Below are 22,011 nucleotides of genomic sequence, written 5' to 3' on the forward strand. Positions count from 1 at the left end.
TGTTAGAAACCCAGGGAGCCCCCAGCAGACCCTGCTCTCTCTGCCTGTGCCCCATGTGCCCTGGAGGCACCACGGCATGGGCACTGGGTGCGTGCTGGTTTGCAGCCCTTCATCCACCCTCTGCCCTTCATTTCTAGCTCCCAGCTAGAGGGAGGTGGTGGGGAACAGAGACTGCCCATAGCAGGGGCAGCTTGCAGGGCTGCCGTGTCCCCTCACGGCCAGAGGACGAGCCCCGTGTGTTTCTTTGCCCCCCCGCAGTGGATGAGGGCCAGGTGGACCTCTGACCCCTGCTATGCGTTTTTTGGCGTGGACGGCACCGAGTGCTCATTCCTCATCTACCTCAGCGAAGTCGAGTGGTTCTGCCCTCCCCTGCCGTGGCGAAACCGGACGGCAGCTCTGCCTTCGCCCCAGCCACTGCCTCGGGCACAGGTAAGGTGGGCAGCCTGTGTCCGCTGGCCTCAGGGGGCTTGGGGGGGACGGCTGCAAGGCTGCTGCAGATAAATGTGCACAGAGCCAGCAGGGCCATGATGCCTCTTGAGGGTTTTCAGAGAGTCACAGAATGGTTTGGGTTGGAAGGGACTTTCAAAGGCCACCTAATCCAACCCCCTGCCCTGGGCAGGGACACCCCCCACCAGCCCAGGGTGCTCAGACCCCATCCAACCTGACCTTGGACACTGCCAGGGATGGGGCACCTCCCACCTCTCTGGGCAACTTGTGCCAGAGCTTCACCACCCTCAGCATAAAAAAGTTCTCCCTTGTATCTAGTCTGAATTTACCCTCTTTCAGTTTAAAACCATTCCCCCTCGTCCTATCGCTACAAGCCCAAGCCTGTCCCCATCTTTCTGATAAGCCCCCTTTAAGCACCGAAAGGCTGCAGTAAGGTCTCCCCGGAGCCGTCTCTTCTCCAGCCTGAACAGCCCCAACTCTCAGCCTGTCCTCACGGCAGGACGTCCCTGCTCCATCCCTCTGACCATTTTTGTGGCCTCCTCTGGGCCCGCTCCAACAAGTCCATATCTGTGCTGTGCTGAGGAATCCGGGAAGTCATGAGATGCTCTGGGTCCAACGGGGCCCCTGGGATTTGGTGCATGAAGTGGAGGAGCTCTGGTGTCAAGTCTGGTGGCGCCAGGGGAAGCTGTCCACCCAGCAAAACCCGAAGCACCTCAGCTACGGTGGGCAAACCTCTGCCAGCCCCCTTGGCAACCCAGGGGCTCCTCTGGCAGCTGCTTTTCCCACACTCAAAATGTAGAGCATGCTCCTTTCCTAGGCAGCTTTCCGGAGCGACTTGGCTCACCTCCTGGAGCTGATCGGCACGGGCAAGGAGTCCCTCAGCTTCATGAAGAAGAGGATCCGGCACTTGGCGCAGCAGTGGCTGCGGGCGGCTCGGCGCCTTGAGCAGAAGCTGAAGGGCCGGCAGAGGGACCAGAAACACGTACGAGCAAATTTTACAATGGGGTTGTGGTGTGGAGATGAAAAAGCTGAGCCTTTGGCAATACAGGGAGTGGAGACAGCTGGGACGTGAGTGAGCTGGGAGGAAAATTCATTTATGGAAGCACATAGGTCTGCAGAGTCAGCCTGTGGTCCATAGACACGACTCTGCATGCATTTGGGATGTCGCAGTTCTGGTGTTGCTGAACAAGTGGAGTGAATTTTGGAGAGGGGTCCTGGTGGGTGGGAGTCAGTGTCCAGCCGGCAGCCAGCCAGCAGTGGTGGGTGCGGAGTCTGGCACGTCTCCTCGAGGGAGGTGCCAAGGTTGCTGGCCCGCCCGTCGGTGTTTTTGTGGTGCCCTACGCTTCGGTCTCTGTGTGCCGGGACATCTGGCTGCAGTCCGTGGGACGCACTGTGATGTGCATCAGGAACGTGAACCTGGTCTCAAGATACAGAGCGCCAGTCGATGGGAACTGGTAAACTCGTGACTATTGGGTCTTTGCTAATTGGACATAGATCACTTGTCTTTACACCCGACTGATTTCTCTGAGTAACTACAGTGTGCAAAAGGAGCTGGAGAGAATCAGGGACTATAAGTCATTTTAGGCTGGAAAACCCAAATTGTCCCTTTCCCCCAGTGCCACCCATCCCAGCGCTGACCCCTCTTCTTGTCTCTCCAGATCTTGATCCATATCGGCTTCCTGACGGAGGAGTCGGGGGATGTTTTCAGCCCACGGGTGCTGAAGGGGGGCCCGCTGGGCGAGATGGTGCAGTGGGCTGACATCCTGGCTGCCCTCTTTCTCCTGGGACACAGCTTGAGGGTCACCGTCTCCCTGAAGGAGCTGCAGAGGTGGGTGCTGTGGTGCTATGGGTGTGTGGTTCCCCCCCAAGAGGGTTGCTCCCTGCACGTCTGTGGATTGCATCGAGGTCTTGCATGAGAGCATGAGGTCTGCAAAGGCTGGGTGGTGGCTTTTCCTCAACCTGTGTCTCGGGCAGCAGACCACCAGCATCATGGCTAGGGTCAATCCCATCCCTTCTGCATCCCAGGAAGGTGGGAAGGACTGTTGCAAAGTAAGGCTTTGTCAGCAGGGCTTTGCACGGGGCTGATGTGGAGGTGTCTGGGACAGGGCTCTGCCCTTGGTTCCCAGCGCTGGATCTGAGCAGCGTTAGTCCCTTGCTGTCAGCACACAGCATCACCTGTGTTCCCTGACGCCTGCCTAGAGCTGGGTATGGGAAAGGCTCCCTTTCACCCCTCCATTCCCCAGGGGTGCTGTCTGCAGGGCTGGTGGCCATGTGGCTGCAGGATGCAGGTGTCCTGCAGGTTGCTGGATCTTCCCACCGTGTGTGGCTGTGTTCAACCCCCATGGCTTTGCCGGTGTTGTTTGAGCAGCAGCTGTGCTCTCTTCCTTCCTTCCTTCCTTCCCTCCCTCCCTTCCTGCCCCGCTGCAAGGCAGGCAGCTGGGGTGGCTGCCAAAAATAACCTGTGTCCCTTGCAGGGGGGTGGCAGCCACCAAGGAGTCCCCCCTCAGGAGGTGCTGGTGGTGGCTTGGGGTCTTGCGGGGGAATCTGCTGCTGCTGGGGCACTTCCCACAGAGGGGTGGGTTTTTTTCTGCTGTGGAGTATGGGGCGATGCAGGGTGAGAGTGTGCCAAGAGCTACACCAAGACACCCTACAAGTGTGTCTAGACAGGACTCTGTCTCCAAGAGGGACCAATAGATGGAAAAAGTAAGAGGGAGAGGATAACTGTGCTGCGTTCCTCTCTGCTGATGCAGTTCTGTTATTACTGGGCTGATGCTGCTGCCTCCTGTAACCCACAAGGTTTTCTCACCTCCTGTGAGACATCTCAAGTGGAGGACAAGTGCCAGGGAAAATGCAAATCAGGATGGGTTATAAATGGAGAAAAACCTGAAGCTGCCTTGGGGACTGGGCAGGTTTTGGGTGATGCTAAGATAGCATTGGCCCCATAATGAGCTGTGCTGAAAAGGGAGTGAAAAAACCCAACAATCCTGGAAAGAAAACAACAACAAAAAAAACAACCCAGCCCCTGCGGCATTCAGAATTAATGAACGGAATTAGCTCCCAACTAATTAACTCAAAAAAATAATCCTGGTCCTAATGCAAAAGGCAGCAGCTTCTCAGAGAGGCGGGCATGCATCATGGTGATCTCCGCGTGGCGTGCTGAGCTAAATTGACGTGCTAAATAATATCCGTGTACTCAAGGATGAAAGAAGTTAATGGCTGGGAGGGTTGTGTTGTTGTGTGGTTCTTGTTTGTGTTTTTTAATGAAGAGCCTCACAGTGGTCGTTTAAGGAGGGGCAGGAGCCAATTGAGTCTTAGGGGGACTTTGCAGTGTGTTTCCCTCTGTGAGTGACTCTGGGGAGAGCTGCATTGCTGCCTGTAGTATTTCGCGTTTCTCAGAAGTGCAGGAGCTTCAACATCAGCTGGTAGTGGTGAGGCCTCCTTTTCTGATGTGGATTTAGTTGTGTCCCCTGGGATGCCTGGGACAGCAGTCCATCCCTTCCCCTTCGTAGCTGTGATGGGAGCGAGTTGAGCAAGCTGGGCTGGGGCTGCGCATCTTGTACTTCTCTCTGTCCCAGTGATAGAAACCACTCCCACCTCCCCATGTGCATGTCCTGTGCCTGGCTTTGATGGCATTTGAAATGCTGAACACCCACACCGTGGGCCCACTTCCATCTGGATGGGGCTGGGGTGAGGGCAGGAGCCGGGGCTGTAGCTGGGTCCCTTCTGTCCCTTTGGAGACCAAGCCCAAGTATTCACTGGGACCTTTCTGCAGCTCAGTCAGGAGATGGGTTAGTGCGGGTGTCAGAGGGGAAGCAGAGGTCCCCCCTGAGAGGAGGACTGAGCGGTCCCAGCAGTCCCGCTCGGTACTTGCAGATCTCTCAGCAATGTCCCTGTCATCGGGCTGGTGCAGCATCAGCGGTGGCTCCAAGGAATGTTGAGATAAGCCTTTGCCTGACCACGAGCAAGTGGGAGGTTTAGCAGAACGTGTGTATTTAATCCTGGGTTGTGCTAGCAGTTAATCTTGGGTTCTTCATTAAAGTCTGGAGGGGACTTTACCTGTAGCTGCAGCTTTGGGCAGGGGTTGGTACCCAGAGTGAAGCTGGGGGATGTGCGAGGGGCTGGAGCTGGCCTGGGGGATGAAGCAAAGCTAAAGCTGTGTTGCCATGGAAGGGCCAAGTACTTTCTTATCCCTCCTGCCCCTGTGCAACCTCCTGAAGCAGCAAAGCTTTGCTCCGCTGTAGACTGGGGCTAAATTTGTCCTCTCCCATACCAGGTGTCTCTGGCTGAGCTTGCAGCAGGGCAGGCACCAGTCTTGGGGTAGGTTTGGGGATATTTTGCTCCGGCAATGTGCAATGTTGAGTCTGCTTCTTGTTTATTTTCCCTTGGCACCCCCTGCTCCTCTCATGACTTGGAGCTGTAGCTGCTCCTGCCCAGCACGGCCTTCACAGAGCAAAGGCTGGCATGTGTAAATTATTCAGCACAAAATAACCTCTCGCCTGGTTTGTTTTTTGTCTCTTCAAATTTCGGAGATGGTTTTTCGATGTGTATTCATCATTGGCAAGGGATCACTGGAAGGTTTGCCTTCGTACACAGTAGTTATCTGAGAACTGTTCATTATTAGCATCTATATTGATTGCAGTGCAGCAGTGCCTGGAGGCAGTCATCAGGATTGGCCCTGAAATGCTGGAGACTGGGCAAACAAGGAGGGAAAGTAAGTACCCTGGTCCAAAAAACTGGTGCTGGAGGACTGGGGGTGAAAACAAGTTGGGAGAGTGACCGTGTGTGCTGGGCACCTCTCCCTGCCAGCAGCTGCGGCGGGGAGAGAAGCAGCTGCGAAGTGGTGAATAGTGGGGGTGTTAAATGGTTCCTGCCCCAGTTTGGGGGACCAGTGTTAATCGGGAGTGAAGCCAAGGAGCTCTGGGGATCTGCAGGCTTGCTCCACGGCTCAGCGAGGCACTGTCCAAATGCCTCTGCAAGGTGTGAGATGGAAGGCGCCGAGCTGAGCCCTGGTGTTCCAGGGCTAGCTTATCCAGCTATTTTTGCCCTCTGTAGTCCTTAAAGACCTGTGAATTCCACTGCCGTGTCCTATTAGAGGCTAATTTTCCTCCTCTAGTTGAATGGAGTGCAGATGTTTGTTCTCTTCTGCATTTCCTGGTGAATTTGGGATCTTCTTCTGATGCATCTTGAGAGGCAAGGGGTGAAACATGGAGTTATCTGGTGGCTGGTGCAAAGTACCGCTGGGCATGTGCAGCTCCTGGGGAGGGAAGTGAAGTATGGAGCTGGAGCAGGGAATCAGGAGCTGTTTCCCATCCAGAGTTTGTGCTGGGTGTGTAGCAGCAACGGAGGGACCCAGCAGCATTTTGAGCCCTGTCTTGAAGCAGGGAGGGAAGAAACATTCCAAATCCGGATGCAAACGCTATTCTTGCTGAAGACCTTTTGTGCTGCTTTGGTAGCCAAAATGTGCTTGCAGGGAAGTGAGAATTGAGGCCGGTGTGCATGTGTGTTGCTTGTAGGGGAGGAGTGGGAAGTGCCTGAAAGACCTGAGCTGGGTTGTTGATCAGGCAGCTTATGAGTAGATGCTGGAAAATTACAAGCAGCACTTCGGAGTGATGTCTGTGCCCGTGCAAAAACTGCAATAATCTGAGCCTCTTCCTCTGGAGCACCCATGCCCCAGGGTCAGGCAGGAAGGGATGTGCTCAGCCTTTCCCCCCAGGAAAACGGGCACAATGGGCGCTGCTGGGACCTCCAGCTCCTACCCCCATCCTTAGGTCCTGGGAATGGTGATGTCGGCATCTCTGGCTGCTTTTGCATGGCTAAGGCTCAGGGAGATGGGGGTGCGGTGCTGTGAGCTGCTGGAACTGTGGGGCGTATTGATCTTGGAGATGCTGAAAGATGCTTTTTGCAATGGTCCCCTTGAAATTAACTGCTCGTAAGGCAAGACAGAAAGTCGAAGAAAACAGGATTTGATGCCTTGTGGGGTCAGGGTTTACAAAGTGTTCTTGGAGCTTAATTGCTCCAGTGTTAAGCTCTGGATTTCTAATACTGGCGTTGGCAAAGCACTTAAAATTAAGCACATGCTTGGATCCCATGCTGGCAGCCCTTTCCCTGCTGAGCAGTAGCCGTGGCCAGTGTGTGGTTTGGGCAACGAGCCACCCTCTGTGTGCCGAGGTGGCTTGGATGGGCTGCGGTGGGGTCAGCACCACGGCAGGACAAGGCTCACCTCCCACTGCCACCGCTCTCATTGCCTAGCACGTAATTGTAACTGGTATTTTCCTGCGCTTTCCACAGTCACCAAGGTGTATTCAGGCTGCAAAAAGGGCCATTCAAATGCAAACACGATGTCCAGACGAAGACATTTCTAATTATTTCCTGGCAGGTAAACCCCATCTTTCTGTCTTGCATCTGTTCACATGAAAACCTGCACAATGCCCAGGCTCCAGGCTTCACCTTCCCTCGCCAGCTGGCAAATACAGTCCTGCCGTTGTGTGGGCGAGCCAGGAATTGCTTGTGGAAACAGCCAGAAGTGGCAAGTTGTGTGTGGTCCTGATGGAGCTGCGTGGCATGGCTGTGGGATTTATTAGCTCTGCACTGGTGAGGAGGAAACCTCAGCCTCTAATGCAGCATCCGATGTTCTCATTATTTGAGTGAGTGTTTCTGTAAGCTGTCAGGGCTATTGAGTTGTTCTTTTTCTGGTCAGGCTTTGATCTTTGTGCTGAGATAAGGTGTGTATGGGATGTTGCGGGCTTTGGAAAAGCTGGACATTTGGTTACAGGTCTTGGTGGGAGCTGAAGATGATGCCCCCTATTGTGGGTGCTCGACTGCTGCAAGCCCTTGCAAAGACAGAGACGATGAAGACTGAACCAAGAGGTTACACAAATGCTGGACACACCACTGTATGTCTAAGCCTTACTGGATTCTCCAGTCTGTAGTTTAATCAGGACACATTTCCAGCAGACGTATCTTAGGTGATGGGTTAGGCATGGGTCCAGGATGTCAGTGGGCAGAAATCGGCTCTGCTGTAGTGGTACTCGTGAAGATTTGGCTAAAACTGTCCCTCCCTTTTGAGCTGCTGGAGCAGTTGGGACTGGAGAGGACAGCTCATCTGCGCAGGCACCACAAGCACCTGAGTGTTCAGCTTCTGCTGCTCCCTGGAGGAGTCCCAGTATTTATATCCCTTTCCCAGGAAGTTTCTTCATTATTTGCTGAATTTCTGACCAGAAAGAGCTGCTTGCTCTGGCACCCTCCTGTGCATCTCCAAGTCTGACTTTGCTTGGCCGGGAGGGCAGCTCTTGCTGGAGGATGGTGGGTCCCAGCACCTCCCCCGCTCCTCCTCTCTTCAGCCGGCTACAGCTGCTTGCAGAGTTACAGCCACGCAGCTCCGCAGTGAAAAGCCAGGTACATCGAAACGAGACTGCGAAAGCTGCTCCCCGTAATTACAGCAGCTTCCTGGCACCTCCGAGGAGGTGGCTCGGAGCTTTGCTGGTAGCAGCTACATGAGGAATGGGGATGAGCCACCCGGCTGTGGTGAGGAGCGGCAGAGGGGGATTTCTTCTACCTTTGAGGGCTTCATTTTGTAGGAGAGGAAGGTGCATAAATTAGCAGGAATTACTGAGCTGTTAAATTGCACTCCTTCATGAAATATGTTTATTTTGTAGCCAAATGACAACTTGCTCACTGAGTTCTTTGCCATTGCAGAAAACTTGCATTGTCACATAAATGTTATCATAACCTTCTTAATTGTTGGGTAATTTATAGAGGTGAGAGGAGGTTACGCCTGGCATCGGGGGAGGCTCAATCCTCCCTGCGGGGGGGGGGGGCCAGAGCCCCTCTGGGTTGGTGAGGTCGGGGAGGGTGGAGTTTCCATCACACCCAGAGATGGTCCAGCTGGGAGCCCCTGGATAAACCCCCCCCCTCCAGCCCTGCAGGACTGTTGACTCCCCATTTCTGGCTTTCAGTCCTCTTACAAGATGCAAAGCCTCCAGCAGTCTTCACTCCTCATGGATTATCTTTGCAGCCCAGAAAAAATGCCTTCCTGGGGATCTCCCAGCAGAGCCCTGCCTGGACCCACTGGAGCTGCTGTTGCTCAAATGAGCAGCAAAATCTCAGCATTAGGTGTCTTCTAGGGACATGCTGCAAAGGTTTCCAGCAAGTGCTGCATCCTTCCATGATGAGAAAACAGTCTTGTTGAACCTTGTAAATAAATAAATTGATTGCTGAACCTCACCCCCCAGATGGGTAGTGCTGTGTCACACGGGATCGATGATGGGCCAGAGAAACAGACCAGATGCATGTTGCAAAAGTAAAACCATGTGTAGCTTAAAAAGCATGCTGCAATTGCTTGAAAAACCTCACTTTTGAGGTTGTCATGTCCCTTCTAGCAGGAGGAAGAGCTGGGAGCAGAGGCCAGGCAGGGGGTCGTTCATCTCATGGGCTCCAATTTGCACTTCAAATTGCTCATGATGGGCTCATCACAGACCCCCAAGAGCCTGGCTCCGGCACCTTTCATCCACCAGATAATGGTCCTGTGCTTGTTGGGCATTTGTAGACAGGGAAAAGCCGAGGGAGCAGAAAGGACAGAAGCCCTCCTCCATTTTCCCTGCTGCAGTCTGCCTTGCTGATGACAGCAGATGGGGGCAGAGAAGATGCAATTAAATATATTATAGGCTGTTGGCCCAGCCTGCCAGCAGATGCCCATGAGGTCCATTTAGTGCTGGACTTTTCAGCCCCAGGAGTGGTAATGTGGAAGGAAACATTGGGTTAATTTGAAAATAGGTCAATGGGATGTAAAGATAACCCCACAGTTATTTGATTTCATAGAGCCTGCACCATGCTTAGGAAGGGGATGCATCCCCTTGTTGATTAAAGTACCTATAAGGGGAAAATAGCAGGACAAGAAGCTGCTATAGATTTATTCTGGAGTAGGTGCAGCTGGTGGAGGCGGCTGGCCGAGAGGCAAGCTCGGCACTTGCATCCGCTTGGATTGAAGCTGCTTCGGCTGCTCTCTCCCAGAGAGGAGTGAGGGCTGAGCCGATGCACTAATCCTGGATGTCGGGATGGGACAAGTCTCCGGGTCACCTGCGGGGCTCTGGAGGTGCTGAGCCGGGACACGAGCTGGTCGCCATCCTTGGCTGGTCTGGGAGGGAAGGTTTCTCCAGGAGCAGGGATCAAGCGGTTTTCAAAAACAAATCTCTCAGCTGTGCTGGCTGAGGAGAAGGCATTTGCGCTCATCAATTTTATTTGCGTAATTTCAAGTGCCATTAATAGTACATGGCACGAGGAAAAATCAGGGAAACTTCGCTCCAACCATGAGTGAAATTGGGTTTAGTAGAAAATTAGTTGACTTAACTGGCAAATGATGAAAGCTTGAATAAAGAATGTTTAAATAAGGAGGCATGTAAAAAAGAAATCCCCCCCCACCTCGGAGGTGCAGCCCAGATTTCCGTGATTGGAATATTAAAAGCAGTGGTTATAAAGCTTTTAGGAAGGAGAAGGGGGGTAAATGAGAGAGATGCTCTGCTTCAAAGACACCAGCCCTGCTTTTAGATCTATTCCAGCCTCACAGCCTTGGCGCTGGGAGTACAAATGGATGTGGCAAGTCCCGAGCACCCAGAGAGGGGACGTGTGGCAGGTTGTGGTGATGAGGGCAGGTGGGGGAAGCCAGACCTGCCCTGCCTAACTGGTGGAGAGTTTGTTGGAGGCTTCAGTGTGAGGTACACTCCCTGCTGTCTCCCCCAGCCCCTTGTCAAGCTTGGCCAGGGCTTTTTAAAATTATGGACGATTTTGTGATGCAGCAGCTTGTGCGATATGTACCAGCTAGAGGATGGGGTGTGCTGCAAGAAGAGTGGGGTCTGGGGATTTTTAGATAAATACAAGGTTTATGGATCACTTGAGTTGCCGCGCTGCAGTGCCAGGTTGGTGTAAATCAGCATTGCCATTTGGCTGATGACAGAGGAAGGAACAGCATGTATGCGAGCAAATGCGATATTTAGTATTGCATCTCTGTAAAATTCTGGGGTTTTTTTACTGGCTTAAAATTTCCCCTTCAGCCTTCCCAGGAGGGGTGGGTCTCCTTGTTGTCCTTTTTATCATACTGAGGTGGCTGTTGGAAGTGAGAGCCTTTCTATTCCTGCCATCTTCCCAATCAGCCATGTCATGTAAAATTGTGCAGAAAAGTGGTAAAATTGCAACCTGTTTCCCCTGCGGCTGACCCGGCCGGGCTGCCCTGTGCTGATGCTTATATTCCTTGTGACAAGAGCAATGAAGCAGCTGCAAGTGCAGCTCTTCGCCTTAAATTAAAAAATCTGTGGTTTTCCTGGCTTTGGCGAGCAATGTGGTTCTATGTTTCCTTGCTCCCTGGAGTCACAGTCATGGTCAGGATTTTGGGATCACCTTTCACTGGTCTCAGGTTGGGATGGGGCTGGAAGAAGGATCTTGGTGCCTAACGCTCAAGGGCTTGCGAGCCATATGAGAAGAGGAAGATGTGGCCAGGGGGAGACCAAGAGCCCTTTATCATATCTATAACGGCTAACCAGTTTCACTGGCTGCATATGACCCCTTCTGATGACGCCGGTGAAGATCAGTGAGAGATCGGAGAGCTTGTGATATGCTTGTGATAACTGTATCGCTTGGCTGTTCCCCGGCTGCGGGAGCCATCAGTTTCCTCTGCAAGTCACCACGACATCCACAGATGAAACGCTGTGCATTGTCGTAGGTCGGGGAAGGGGTGAGGACCTTCTGGCAGTGCTTCTCAGAGGATGGACCCCTGGGCTGTGGGTCCATGTGAGCTTCAGCTGAGCAACAGATAAAAGCCAGGTAGGGCTGGAAAGAGGATTCTCAGGTTCGGAAGGGAAAATGCAGAGAAACTGGGTGATCCAGTGAGAGAGGTCACAAAGAGGGAAAGCTTCAAAGCCTGAGCATGTAAAATCTGGCTGGATCTTTTATTCCTTAGAAAAGGGAAAACACTTAGGGGGATGGCTGGGATAAATTCCCATTTCCACATAGGTGCTAGGAGTAAGTGAAGAGCCCAGAAGAAAACAAAGACAGACATCTTGGCAGGCAGGAACTGAGAGTGAGATTTCACACTGTCTGAGCTCAGACTTGCAAAATAAAACAGAAGTTCCTCAGCCCTGTTAGAAGGACTGAGAACGAAACAAGGCGACTGGTGGGAGTGGGGCAGAGCCCGGGCAGACCAAATCAGCTCAGCATTTCGGTTTTCTGTGAGGATGTTGCTGTTGCTCTTTGGGTGTGAGTGGGATTATGAGGGTGAGGATGAGAAATTATTTTCTTTAGGAGGAAAAAAAAATGCAAGAGCATTGAAAGTGAGGGGTGGATCATTTGTATTTCTGATCAAACTGGCACTCAGAAATCACAAGTACATGTAACAAGGATATTTGAGAAGCCTGCTGAAGCTGGAAGGTGTCACAGGTTTTTTTCTGAGAAGGAGGAAACATGGTCCAGACAAGCAGATGGGCTGTCAGGCTGACATCAATGGTACACTTAGTGGAACAGCTTTGGAGAGAGGGATTCATCAGTTCACAGAGGTAATTGAAAATGGAAGGAGACATGCCTCAGGTTTACCAGCCTCGTATCATGCCAGATTAATCACCTATCACCCTGGCAGCAAGGTAACTGATGATCTTGATAAAGAGATTGCAGTCCTAGTTTATCTGGATTTTCATAATGCATTTTATCTGCTGGAGGAGGGAAGAGGGACCAAGTACTGTTGTAAGAAGCTAGCTGAAAACCCACTGAGACCCAGGGTCCCGCTGCCCCAGCTTTATTGAACTGTTTCATAAATGGGGCAAAAAGTGAGAAATGTTAAAGAAGCACGCACAACATCCAAGGACAGGTGGCGCTGCCAGAGTCAAAGAGAAGCTGAGGATGCTTGGGGATGTGGTGGGTACCTGTAAGGACTGGAGTAAGAGAAATGGTGCATGGGCTGGGAGGGACATGGGGCTGGGAACAGGGAGATTTAGGCTAAGCTGGGAGCCTTGCAGGCAGGGAGGAGGGGAAAGATGTGGCTTTACGAGTCTGTCACCAATGTGATTGCAATGAAAGCAAATGAAATCTGGTGTCTGCCACAAGAGAAGTCCAGGGGAGTGTGTGTTGTTGAATGAGATGCTGGTGAGCCGGGCTGAGAATGCTGTGCACAAACCTCATCATCCACACGGGAGGAGCAGGAACTTGGCTGGAGCAGGTGCAAAGGTGGGGAGGGACGAGGACTCCCCAAAATCTCAGAATTTCGGCCCAGGAAATAAAGACTGGGGAGAGGAGAATCCTTTGCCTCTCTCTCTATCAACTAGGGAGCTGGTTGATGGCCCCTGTTCAACACCTGGCAGGGAAAGGAGTGTTTGTGTTGCAAGGCTTTCATGGGACTGGGGGTCTGATCCCTCCTGCTTCTCCCCAGTCACTTAGGGGTGCCTCCAGGACGGGGAAACTGCCCCTTGACCAATCCTTTGCCTTTCGACCTGATTTACACTGACTACCACGGCCTCCAACAGATGAAGCAGCACATGGGGCTCTCCTTTAAGAAATACAGGTAAGCAAAGTCGCTCCTGTCTCTACTCTCAATTTCATTAATTAGCAAGCAAAGACTAATGCTAATGACCACGAAGGATAGCCCCCACATCCAAGGAGTCGAACCCTTTGATTGCACCTTTGATTTTTGCCTGGCTTTGCCAGCTGATGCCTTTCTGTGTCCCCTGCTGCTGCAGCACGAGGCGGTCTGCTTGCTCCGGAGCCTCACGTGTTTAAGATAAAACTTCATTAGAACAGATTGAATTGGGGGAAAAAAACAACCAAAACCCTGCATGTGCCTGCAGTGTGTGTGCGCTTCCAAGAACTGTGCCTGCAGCGTGCAGACAGGGGTGGCCACACCACGGAGGAAAGCGCGAGCCTTCTGTATTTACAAGCCCCATCCCTGGCTCCTTCAGCATCAAGACAAATGTCATCATCCCCTGGTACATCACCAGCCAGGAAAATATGTGATTTAATTTAGTGCTGATGGTCCTGCTATTTATTATGTTTTCTCCCATCTATTCCACTATCCTACACAATTTTATTAGAGAGAAAAATGACAAGCGATGTTATTGCTTTTATTATAAATGCATTTGCTCTCGCATTCCACTTGTTTTGCTCTTCTCTTGCTTGATGCTCCCCTTCTCTCCTCAGTCTTGTGCTGGTAATGCCTGCCTCAGCATTCCCGGGATATTGGGAAAAGCATTAACAAGTCTTCAGGAGATGCATCATTCTCCAGACGGTCAGGGAGATGAAAGGCCTGCGAGGGGGAATTGCTAGTTACAGGGGGGAGCGGTGGGTCAGGAAGGGCTGCCTGGGATGTTCCTGCATGCTCTGCTCGGGGAACAGGCAAAGGATGAGCTGCCTGGGGACACCAGATGTCCCTGGCAGCGGGACTTTCTCAAACCAAGGTCCTCGTGTCCTGTCTCCTCTCCCAGGTGCCGTGTCCGGGTCATCGATACCTTTGGGACAGAGCCAGCGTACAATCACGAGGAGTACGCCACGCTGCGTGGCTACCGCACCAACTGGGGCTACTGGAACCTGCAGCCCACCCAGTTCATGACCATGTTCCGTGAGTGGGGGATGGGGGCACAGCGGTGCAGTTTCAGGGGCTCAGAGGCACCGCAGAAGCTGGTCTGACCTCCTTCGGGAGGTGATGCACAGGCAGTGCCATCCTCCCTGGCTCCGCTCCTGCTTCCCCTGCCTGCTCGCTGCCTGCAAGGAGCTCCCAAATCTGTTTGGCCGTTTTCTGGGCTATAGAAATGATCCAAGAGGGAGACCCTCCCTCCTCTGCGATGGGTTGCTGGCTCCAGCACAGTCAGGGCCGAACACAGGATACAGCCAGGAGCTTCCAGCCCCTGGGAGGGGAGTCGTGGGGTGGTTTTGGTTGCAAAGCCTGGCTTTATTTCAGCTGGGGTTCTGAAGGTGAGAGGCAGCTCACTGATTCGGCACGTGGCTTGGAAACGGAGATGTGCTTGTCTGAAAGGAGCTTGGTGACCCACTGGGCGCTGGGTGACTCAAAGGCTGCTTTTTCCTGGCTGGATAAAGCCCATTTAGAGCCTTAAAAATGCTTTACTTTTTAAGGAGTAGCTTGAGCGAGTTCCAAAGCCTGTATTTTATGAGCTGCTTGTATAGGGATTCATGTCATTTTTCCTCCAAGCTCCAGCAAGGATCTGGAGCCGGGCTCATCTCAGCCCCCGCGCTGCAGTGGGGCTGCGGCCTCAACCCTGCTGAGGTTCCAGAAAACATCCGTCCAGCCACGTGTCTTCTCCCCTTGGTGTCCGCAGCTCACACCCCCGACAACTCCTTCATGGGCTTCGTGTCGGAGGAGCTCAACGAGACAGAGAGGCAATTCATCAAATCCAACAAAGTGAGCAGCATGGCGGTGGTGTACGGGAAGGAGGCCAGCATCTGGAAGGTGGGTGTCCTCGGCACTGCGGGGAGCCCCCCCCGGGTGGGCAGGGGCAGTCCTGGGCAGAGCTGTGAGGCTCTTACCCCAGTTTTTACGGTGCAGATCTCAGTGCGTTTGCAGAGAAGCATCCTTGCCCTGTTCATGGAGGGGAAGCTGAGGCTGCTGCCATGATGTGACATGTCCAGTGCCTCTGAGCAAACGGGGTAGAGGGTGGTGAGACCCCGGCCCCTGCTCTTTGCTCTAGGCGATGCTTCCTCCCCACAGGCTGCTTAGACCGAGGATTTCATAGCAATGATTGTATCTAATTAATTATAATGATTAGATGATTTCCTGTGATGTGATGGGAGTTGGTTTCTCTCTGCTTTCAAGTGCCCTGTGAAAGGGGTTGTGCTGTCCCCTGCCTGCCCCCACCTGTAGCACCTCAGGGAGAGGGGTGGGCAGCTGCATGGGGGCAATACCCCCCCAAACATCTCCCCTGCATCTCCTGTAGCAGCCAGGGGATGTGTATACTCCCCCAACCATCTTATCCAGAGCTAGCCAGCAGCTTTTCCTTCCAGGGCTTGAAAAAAGGAACTAATTCTCACTGTCTCTTGATTTTTATTTTTTTTTCCCTTTGTGCACCGCCTGGGGCTGTTCCAGTTGCAGGTACTGTACCGCACCAGCTGCTGCTGGGCTTTACCTCTGTGCATCTTCTCATGAGAGAAAATGTTTTGCCGGAGTCGGCTGTGACTCATCACAGGCTCAGTCCTCCCGAGCTGCCAGGATCTTGTGGGCTGGTGCAGCCAGGGCTGTATCTCCTCTCCATCCCCACCTTCCCTGGTTAGGGGCTCTGCCTTCACAGGAATGCCTGCGGTGGGCCAGAATCCAGCCATGCCATCTCCTGTTCACTGGTGTCTGTGGCTTTTTCATCACCTCCCATGTCTGACAGCAGATCCCTCCAGCATCTGCCTAGCCGGGGGCTCCCTGAAAGACCTACTGAAACCCCACAACATCTCATTTTAGGGGAAATGCCACATCTTGTCTTCTTTTTCTATCATTCCCATGCCCTTTCTTACTCAGAAGTTTCAGCTGAACATAGGTTAATCTGGGAAGGCACTAAAGAGAGTTAAAACCTCAGAACGCACATTTCCCTCCGTCCTTAGTACTACGAATGTTTGTTCCTTTTAGCCAGGATTCACAAATATCATCAGTTTCCCCAAAATTGCATATTTGAGGTAATTTATTACCGGGTGAAGGGGCTAGGGCTGTTTCTTGCTAGTGGCTGTTCCTCGAGACCAGGCTGCCTGGGCATTTCTTCACGTCTTGTGCCACCCCATGTAATAAAACAAGGGGAAAGAGGGGCTTTTCCTCATCTTGAGTGATTTTGAGGTCTAGGAAGGAAGAGAACACCTCCGTATTCTGGAGCTGGGTGTTTATTTACAAGCCTTGGATCAAGTGCTGTCTCCAGAGCAGGATCCTTTTTTGACATTTAGAAACATTTCATTAAACCTACCTTCCCATATTTCTCATTTCCCACCCCTCTGAACCTCTCACCTCTGGCTCGCAACAGGACCTGAAGTTTTAACAAGCTGGGAAAAGCTGTTTTCATCAGGCTGTTCCCCAGCTTCCATGGGTCAAAGCAACTCACGGTGCCCAGATGCAGTGGTGGCGGGGGCCTCCCGTGCCAGCCCCACCACCGTGCAGGGGGATCGGTCCCCCCAGGTGATGCTCGGTGGTGCCGGGCGCTACGCAGGGACTATAAACTGTGTTTCGCTCCCGTCTCCCCAAGCCCATTGTATTAGGGAACTGATGTCAAAACCGTGCTGATTTGGGTGTTAGTGGCACTGTGGCCAGGGTTTCACCCTGCAGCCTCAATCCCACCAAAAGCACGTGGGTTTAGCCTTAGAGAAGTCCAGGGATACGTGGCAGAGGGAAGAAATACAGTGTTCAGAGAGGCTTTAAGGTAACATAGTGAGTTTTTTCAAATTCCCCATTTATACCTCCTTACTCCCTCCCAGTCTTTGCTCTTTCAGGGCCTATTGCAGCACTGGAACAAGCTAAAAATGCAGTATCCAAAGGATGGTCCCTTTGTGGTTTTTCCAAGCAAAAAATTCTGCAGTAGAGGAATTGTTAAAATAAAAGGCTTCTTTGGAGAGCAAGAGGAGGAAAGCTTCCAAAAGAAGAAAACTGATGACCCCCTTAATTTTCCAAGTAGTGAAAGAGGATTAAACTTAAGTGAGAAAATCCTGGGGACTTGTTACCTGGAATAAGAGGCCTTTAGCAAGCTCTGGTCTTTGGAAACTTCCCTCTGAACCTCTTGAAACCTTTAATTCATCAGCTCCAGAGTGGAAGTTGCCTGCAGAGACAGCAGGCAAGGCAGAGGCTTGAGGTGTTGATGTGCAGGGTGGTGGATCCAGGACATGTGTCCAAGGGATGTGGAGGGGGGGATGCGGGTTTGGGGAGCAGGGGGTGGGGGTGGGGGGTGCGGGCAGCTGCATCTCCTGGTGCTGTTCACACCCATGCCTTCGTCCCCAGGGCAAGGAAAAGTTCCTGACCATCCTCAACAAGTACATGGAGATCCATGGTACAGTTTATTATGAGACGCAGCGGCCGCCCGAGGTCCCAGCATTCGTGAAGAACCATGGGCTGCTGCCGCAGCACGAGTTCCAGCAGCTGCTGAGGAAGGCGAAGGTAGGTGAGGGCCAGACGGGGCGTCAGCAGACCCCGGCCTCTGCTAACCAGCCAGCAGCGAGGACTCGGTTGCCTTGAGGAAGCAAACATAATTAAAGAAGGAGGTGGGGAGTGGGGAGAGGCGGTTATCTGCACTCCTCCCAGGCTGGCAGGCGCTATCAGCAGGGCTAATTAGCCAGGAGTAGAGCAGAGCACATAATTTCAAATCAAGATGTGTCTGATGAGTTTCTCCTTGCAGACTGCCCGCAGACGGAGCACAAAGTTTCCTCATTAATTCATTTATTGCTGAGCAGGGTGGGTCCCCCCTTCCCTCCACAGCTATGATCAAAATAAATGGGATTTGCAGAGGGAGGGTGCAGGGTGCAGGCACATCCCAGTCACCTTCAGCTGGTGTCTGGGGGGGACGTTTTTGATTCACCAGCCCGAATGGCTTTGGCAAAGCAGTATTTCTCCATACAGGGCCAGTATGGTGGTCGTAGGCACCATGCGGGAACCTGCAGCTCCTGAACACCCCGTTGCTTTGCAGGGGTGGGCTGTGAGCCATGGAGCAGGGGGAGGTTTTAGCACATTTAAGCTATGGGGTGTTGAACTGCAAGGAGTTGCCTTAGAGGCTCGGTGTGCAGGGCCAGCGCGGCAGAGAGCGATGCTGGTGGGTTATTTGGGAGACTTTCCTATGGGCTTGGCCACGTTCACTCACCAGCTCACGGGCTTCTCCCTTGTAGCTCTTCATTGGCTTTGGGTTCCCCTACGAGGGTCCTGCCCCGCTGGAGGCCATCGCCAACGGCTGCGTTTTCCTGCAGGCACGTTTCAACCCCCCGCACAGCTCCCTCAACCACGAGTTCTTCCGTGGGAAGCCAACATCGAGAGAGGCAAGTCTGGCAGGAGGCGAGTGGATGGCCTGGATGGAGCCACTCCCTTTACACCAGGGTTCGGGACAGCCCGGGAGGAGCAGTAGCTAAATGGAGAGTTTTTTGGGTTTTTTGTGTGAAATCCCCTCCAAATGCAGAAGCGTGGGTACCTACAGATGGGGTCCCCTCTTCCATCCTGTCATCGTTTCCACCTGGAGCGCTTGGATGCAAGGGGACTTGCTGTGGGTTTGAGGTTGCAAAAGAGAAGGTGGTGCAGGAGACTTTTGCAGACCAAAACCCCCAGCTTCTTCCCCATCAGCCCAGATCCATGCACCCCCCATACCCTGCTCCCAAACTGGGGTGATGCTCCCTTGTTCATCCTTTTGTACACCCAGAGGGACACCAGGGCCTCTGTGGTGTGCAGGGGGGCAAAATCCCTCCCAGGCTTGCCTGTCACTGGGAATTCAATCTAAGTGAAGTAGGAACTCTTTAAAAGTTAAAGGGTTGAGAAAATAGCCTCTTTTATTATTAATAGAGTGGATAATGGAGTGCAACACTCACTCCTGCTGAGAAGGGCTTTGCTGGGGGACTCTGCGGCTCAGCCCTGCCACAGCCCAGCTCAGTGGCACCCATCATGGGGTGGGGGGCACTAGCCTGTCCTAGACCCCCATGTCTGCCCCATGCACCCCCCTAATCAGCTGCCAGTGTTAGCACCCATCCTGGGTGGGTGCTGTGATTGTGCTTCGGAGGCGGGAGTGAGGGCTGTGAAATGCCCCAGGGTGTTTATACACCAGGGGGAGGGAGGTGATCAAAACCAGTTGAGGAAAAAAATAGGAAAGGAGAGCAAGCTGGAGCATAAAATACAGAGCATGCACTGCTCTCCTCCTCCAGCTGGCAGGTTTTCAGGCCCCTCTGCACTGCTTCACAGTGCCCCCGAAACACCTCCTCTGCTCAGCATCCTCTCTTTTCCCTTCCTGAGAGGAGATCTGGGCTCTGGCTGCCTTGCAGCAGCGTGGGGCTGAAAAGGCAGCTCCGGGGCTGAAATCAAAGAAGTAGATCCCCAAAAATTGCCTGGTGAAGGGCGGGTGGCTGTGGGTATCAGTGTGTAGGGCTGCCTGTGGCATCAGGGTGATACAGCTTCCAGCGCCGCTTTCTCCTGGTGCCAGACTTTCCTGGCTTTCAGTGGTGATGGATTTTCTGTCTGCCTTGTTTCTGGATTTAGCAAACCTGGGAGACGTGGTGCCTTCACAGACCTTGCTGTTTCGGTCTATTTTTGCCACTCCAGACCTGCAGATGGCTCGGGTCAAGGTTACATTGTACCTGTATTACAAAGGTGGAGATATTCAGGGCTATGGAGGCGATTTCAGTGTTGATGGGAATGGAGCATCCCAACCCAGCAGGAATTTTAGAGCATCAGCCTGAGGCTGGGGGGCAGCTGGCTTCAGAGGCAGGCTTTTTCCAGCATGTCCCTATGTGCAATGGGTTAAAACCCAACTGTGTGTCTGCGCCAGAGCCTGCTGCTTCTCTCTGCCATCACGGCTGCGAGCGGTACACAGCAGCCGTTCTGGCAGGGATTGCAAAAACCAGCTCACGCTACTGTGTTTTAGGTGTCCTCCCAACACCCATATGCCGAAGACTTCATCGGGAAGCCGCACGTGTGGACTGTCGACTACAATAACTCCGAAGAGTTTGAAGCTGCTATCAAAACTATCGTGAGGACCCAGGTACGGCTCGGAGGTGGTGATGGGGCTATGTCCCCACTACCGGGTTTGCAGGGATAGGTATCAGCAGTGGTTGCTGGTGCCTGGCTCTCCCTTTCGAGCATTGGTTGCTTTTCGTTCCTTGGTTCCCCTTTGAAATTATTTGTATGTGCAAGGCAGAAATCTTCCTCCTGCATCTTTGGGGGCATGCATGCTCCCACCTTACTTTGGTACCAAGTGTGGTAGGTGCTTCCCCAGGGCAGAGCCGTGCCTTTGAGGGATCCCCTGGGAATCCATCGGGCAGAGACAGAGCAAGGGGAAGCTAAGATAAGGGAGATGAGGTTTGGGAGCAGGAGGGTGAGGTTGCTGGAGATGCACGGCACTGCTGGGACCTGGCATGAAGCAAGGATAAACCCGGAGAGCATCTCTGTGCATGTACCCGGAGAGTTACAGACCTCTGCACCTGCTGTTCCCACATTTCACTGTTTATCATTATCATTTGGATTGAGCAAATCAATAGGAGGAGCGCCAGGAGTTGCCTCTGTGAAGGATGAAGGGATGTAAGGAAGGAGGGGGGTGCAGGGACCCCCTGGGAAGGCAGCTCTCCCGCTGCGCCTGCCCTGGAAAAGCTCCCTCATGAATATTTACCTCCTGCCCTGTGGCAGGAGCCTTTCAAGTTGTCCAAATTATTAAAGTCAATTTTCCTGGAGGGGAGGAAAGTGCTGATAGCCGTTTTGCGTGCAATTTGCTTCGCTTGGGATGAGCCGTCCCCTCTTGAGGATGGTGATGTGCTGTGAAACTGGGGCTCTGCATCAGGCTGTGGGTGTCTGGGGTTCATGGTGCTGGGGGGGACTGGGGTGATGGTGGCCAGAGAGGTGTCATTCTTGCTTTTTCCTGCTGAAAAGAGGCTGCAGAGGCTGGTGTCTGTCACAGTTTGGGGACTTTATTCAGCTGATGTGGCCATGCCATCTGCCTAGGTCTCGCAGCTTATTGCCCCAGTGATTGCCGCAGTGATTCACCTTGTGCTGATTTTTCTATGAGTTTGCAAAGACCAAACAAACCCAACTTAGGAAAACAGTTGTTGTTTTGCACATTCATTCCCATATCTCCATTAAAATTAAATTAAAAATAATTACATCCCTGCTGCTGTGCTGCCGGGCCAGCTGTTAGTGCTTGACCCTCCACCATCTGAGCTGAAGAGATGGCAACACTGCAGGTGGGTGGCCGGGAGCTGCTGCTCTCTGTTTCAGGAGAGAAAAAGAGGTTTTCAGTTTTTCCAGAAAGGATAAAGAAAATAGTGAAGTCTGGTGCTGCCATGCTACTGAAAAAAATTAAAAATGATGGAGGATTAAAGGGTGGGGGAAAGGACTCTGCTGGCTCCTGAGCAGCTGTGCTGTGCTGCAGTGTCGACTGGATGTGGACCAGGTTGTTGAGATGCTTAACGATAATGTCTGCTTAAAAAGAAAAGAAGAAAAAAGGTTTTAGGAAAGGATTTGGTGTGTGATGGGCACCATGCAGGAGGAACGGGTGTGGGGACCTGCCGTTCCCAGCACCAGGTGCTCGCCCAGTGCGTGCCACTGCTGTGCCGATTCCTGTTTTGCCCAAAGACAAGCTCCTGTCTCGGCTTTTCTCCCCGTTCCCACTCTTCATGTCGATGCAGCTGTGGTACGGTCACAACACATGCTACCTCCCTCCCTTAATTAACGTTCCTTCAGTTGCTGAACAGCTGATGGAGGGCAGGGGAAGCAGAGCTGGAAGGAGGGTGCCCACATGCCAGCGCGGTCCGGCAGCTGCCTGTGCGGCCAGGCTGCCATGGCCAGGCATCCCGGGGCAGCTGCTTTCTCTTCTCCATTCCAGCATGACACCGTGTATAGTCAGAGAAACTCTCTCTTATGGGTCCACAGGGTAGCTAAAGCTG

At 52.8% G+C, this 22,011-nt stretch overlaps 1 protein-coding gene across 4 annotated transcripts in view; it reads left to right on the forward strand.

The window, feature by feature from the left end:
* MGAT5B (alpha-1,6-mannosylglycoprotein 6-beta-N-acetylglucosaminyltransferase B) overlaps positions 1–22,011 on the forward strand; it is a 70,645-nt gene that overhangs the window by 39,876 nt on the left and 8,758 nt on the right. For 3 of the 4 annotated variants that reach the window (XM_040579535.1, XM_040579506.1, XM_040579525.1), the window contains 10 exons: positions 259–429; positions 1,265–1,429; positions 2,106–2,275; positions 12,854–12,985; positions 13,902–14,035; positions 14,751–14,881; positions 15,515–15,520; positions 17,390–17,545; positions 18,268–18,414; positions 20,001–20,117. In XM_040579535.1, the coding sequence (XP_040435469.1) occupies positions 259–429; positions 1,265–1,429; positions 2,106–2,275; positions 12,854–12,985; positions 13,902–14,035; positions 14,751–14,881; positions 15,515–15,520; positions 17,390–17,545; positions 18,268–18,414; positions 20,001–20,117 (1,329 nt within the window). The remainder of the gene's footprint in view (positions 1–258; positions 430–1,264; positions 1,430–2,105; positions 2,276–12,853; positions 12,986–13,901; positions 14,036–14,750; positions 14,882–15,514; positions 15,521–17,389; positions 17,546–18,267; positions 18,415–20,000; positions 20,118–22,011) is intronic. The other variant, XM_040579516.1, reaches the window with a different exon arrangement.

This window comes from Falco naumanni, chromosome 1, assembly GCF_017639655.2.
Source record: "Falco naumanni isolate bFalNau1 chromosome 1, bFalNau1.pat, whole genome shotgun sequence".
In the NCBI taxonomy this organism is placed as follows: domain Eukaryota; kingdom Metazoa; phylum Chordata; class Aves; order Falconiformes; family Falconidae; genus Falco; species Falco naumanni.